General features: G+C 47.0%; 1 protein-coding gene across 1 annotated transcript in view; it reads right to left on the bottom strand.

Moving 5' to 3' along the window:
* Positions 1 to 295: 295 nt before the first annotated feature.
* Positions 296 to 3,064, bottom strand: part of slc2a15a (solute carrier family 2 member 15a) — a gene marked incomplete at its 5' end in the record, with an annotated part of 12,679 nt that continues 9,910 nt past the window's right edge. The window contains 3 exon segments of the mRNA XM_062519867.1: positions 296 to 532; positions 898 to 1,025; positions 2,853 to 2,928. Of these exon segments, the coding sequence (XP_062375851.1) occupies positions 296 to 532; positions 898 to 1,025; positions 2,853 to 2,928 (441 nt within the window).

The following is a 3,064-nucleotide window of genomic DNA, read 5'->3' as shown; positions in this document are numbered from 1 at the left end:
GATTCACAAAAGTGTGCTGATGTGTCGCTTCTTTGTGCCGTCACTAACTAAACTATGACACCCATGAGGGAGGCCCGCGGGAACTACATGATTCAGGTCCTTCCAGAACATTCTTTACCTGGCTGAGTATTGTGTAAAGCATCACTGGTCAACTAAAATCATGAGTTTATCTGACTCGAGGAGGAAGGGGGGGGGGGGGGGAGGGGGGAGGGGCAGTGGGAACACCTGAAGCAGGTGTAGTGCAGGGCTCCTGGCTGCTGGTCAGGATCCGCGTGGCGGGAACGAGGCGCCGGGCCTACGGGGTGGACGAGGAGCTGTCGAAGTCCAGCGAGCCGTTCTCCAGCGTGCCGTAGCCGTTCATCTTCTTCAGCTTCATCTGGTCGCTCTCCAGGATGCCCTCCTTGGTGGCAAACATCTGGCTGATCTCCACGAACGTCTTGTTCTTGGTCTCGGGGATGACGAAGTACACGTAGGTGGCCACGGTCAGACACACGGCGCTGAACACCAGGTAACAGTAGGAGCCGGCCGACTTCTGCAGGGTGGAACCACAGACCAAAGGTGTCACGTGTTACAACGGTAATTACTGTAACACATCTTTTCATGCAGAATTATGAAGTTATTATTTACAAAAAGTTATCATTACTGTAATATTTGCATTTACAGAGCTGGAAAAAGCAAACTGTTTTCAATCATTAATTGTTTAAGCAACAATCTTCTATCCAGCCAGAGAAAAAAAACGGAAGACCTGTAGGCACAAGAGTGTAGTTCCTGTCCTGAAACACCAGGTATGGTTCTGTCTCATTATAGTTCTCAAAGTTTCCTCTCTCTCTCTCTCTCTCTCTCTCCCTCTATCTATCTCTATCTATCTCTCTCCCCCCTTCTCTCTCTCAGGTTCACCTGCAGGAAGGGGAAGATAAATCCGATGGTGAAGTTGGCCATCCAGTTGAGAGAGCCTCCAACAGTGTAAGCAGCCGGGCGATGAGACTGCTTAAACAGCTCTGCTGTGATGAGGAAAGGAACGCCAGCTACAACACAACAACAACAACAACAACAAGCTCAAGAGCCAGGAAATATTAAACCTTATTAGTTTCTGTAAAAATGTTTAAGCCTCGAACATTTAAGCCTTGAACCCACTGCTATTGTCACTACAGCTAAAACATATGACTCCTGTGCACAGGAAATGAGCATCTTTGTGGCAGAAATAGACGGCGGCCATTGTGAAAACATGTATGCATGCATGCATAATATGTTTGTATGGACGCCGGCTCCTTCATAATGCAACAGTTCACAGAGGGAGGAGGGCAATAAAAACAGCTTTACGAGCTGCTCGTTATCTCAATATGCAAGAAGTAGGACCTGTTCCAGTGCTTAACTTCTAATCCCTTTTGGTTACAAGTGAAAAATAAGCAGGCGCAAGGTGTTATTTCAAATCTAATGAATTCAGGAGCAAGCCAAGCGGCTGCTTCATTATTTGAGCATGATAATTGCGGCAGGAGGGCGAGGCGACGCCGCTACTAAATTGCTAAGGAAGCTTGGCTGGTAATTCATTGTTCAAGCAGGATTTTTGTCTTAAAAAGCCATATTCATCATTGTTTATGAACAATGAGCCATAAAAAAATACTAATTAAAGACGTAATTACAGCAATAGAGACTGCAGACGGAGAATGAATTATAGATTTTGTTGGGAGGCTCGGCATCATGCATCACCTCCGTAAAAGCACCAGGCTTCACATTCATCATGTTCCCGGATCTCCACAGTGGTGGAAGGCATAAACTTTCCGCTCATTAGGGATACACACAACCCAATAGAGATGGAGAGAGCGCACATTACAGTGCTGCCGTGATGCGGGAACGGATACTTCAGCGTCGTTCTTCCCGAGATGTGCCGTGAAATATTCGCAGGGCTGCTAAACCCATTTCAGACCCGAAGTGAAGTCAACAAAACTGGGGAGTATGTGTGTGTGTGTGTGTGTGTAGGGGGGGGGGGGGGTCAGCTGGCAGACATCATGGCTGGTAGTGGTACATGGACTCCTTCATTTATAACCCACTGTCCCTTTGGTGGCGGAAGGGCTGGAGTGCCAGCGGGGCACGACACAAAGGCACACACAAAAGAGAGGGCCTCGGCCTGGCCAGGCCGTTCATATTCCGCCTCGACATAAAGAGCCACCAGAGACGTCCAGAAAAGAGGCGACCGCAGGAACGCCGAAGCGCACGGGCCGCCCCTGGACACGGGAGACGCCGTAATGTTTATGAGACGACCTCCGGTAGCCCAGCTGTCAGGGAGTGACATAAGGCCCGAACGGCGGAGGACCGTGCTGCTAAAACAAATATGATGACAGAGCTCTAATTTAAAAAGTGCTAAGTGTCAGATATTAACCGCGCTGTGCTGTTTACTCGAGATTTATTTTGTTGTTTGTGAAGAGAGGCCACAGAGGAGATGCACAAGACTCTGTGCAATATAGGCATGGAAATCTACTGAAAGCCTTGCTTGGCTCTCATTACCGCAAATCAACGTGCTTCCACAATGTCTAATGTTTTTGTTGTGTCTGCAGCAGGTAAATGACAGATATTAGTAAAAGACTTTCATACTTTTTGTAAATGGACTATTTTCCATTTTCTATTTTACAGTTTTTGACCCCCAGAGGTCGCCATTTCCCTATATGAAATGTCATAAGGGAATTCACGAGTGCGGCACAGTTAGCTTGACTTTTGCTGTCTAATGTATTATACTTATTAAATTCAATCCAATCCAAATTTTCATTACCCAAACCCATGTCATACACCGATGATAGGAAAGTTAGAGAGAAAGATGGTCACATTTCGGCGATGAGCACGGGGTTAGTCGATCTTACCTGGCCCGATGCAGAATCCAGCGATGATCCCAACCACACAGCCAACGCTCACATACTTCATGATGGACAGGTATGACTGTACATGGCAAATGAGATTAAAGCCCAAACAGGTTAAGCAGATGAACTGGTAGGAGCTCTGGAGACATCCTAAATACTCAGAGTCAAATCAAATTACAGTACTCCATTACACCTGATTGATGCCCCTGACCCTC

The sequence above is a fragment of the Sardina pilchardus genome, chromosome 18, assembly GCF_963854185.1.
Source record: "Sardina pilchardus chromosome 18, fSarPil1.1, whole genome shotgun sequence".
Classification (NCBI taxonomy): domain Eukaryota; kingdom Metazoa; phylum Chordata; class Actinopteri; order Clupeiformes; family Clupeidae; genus Sardina; species Sardina pilchardus.
The sequence above is the reverse complement of the archived record's forward strand: the minus strand, read 5'-3'. Positions and strand labels throughout refer to the sequence as shown.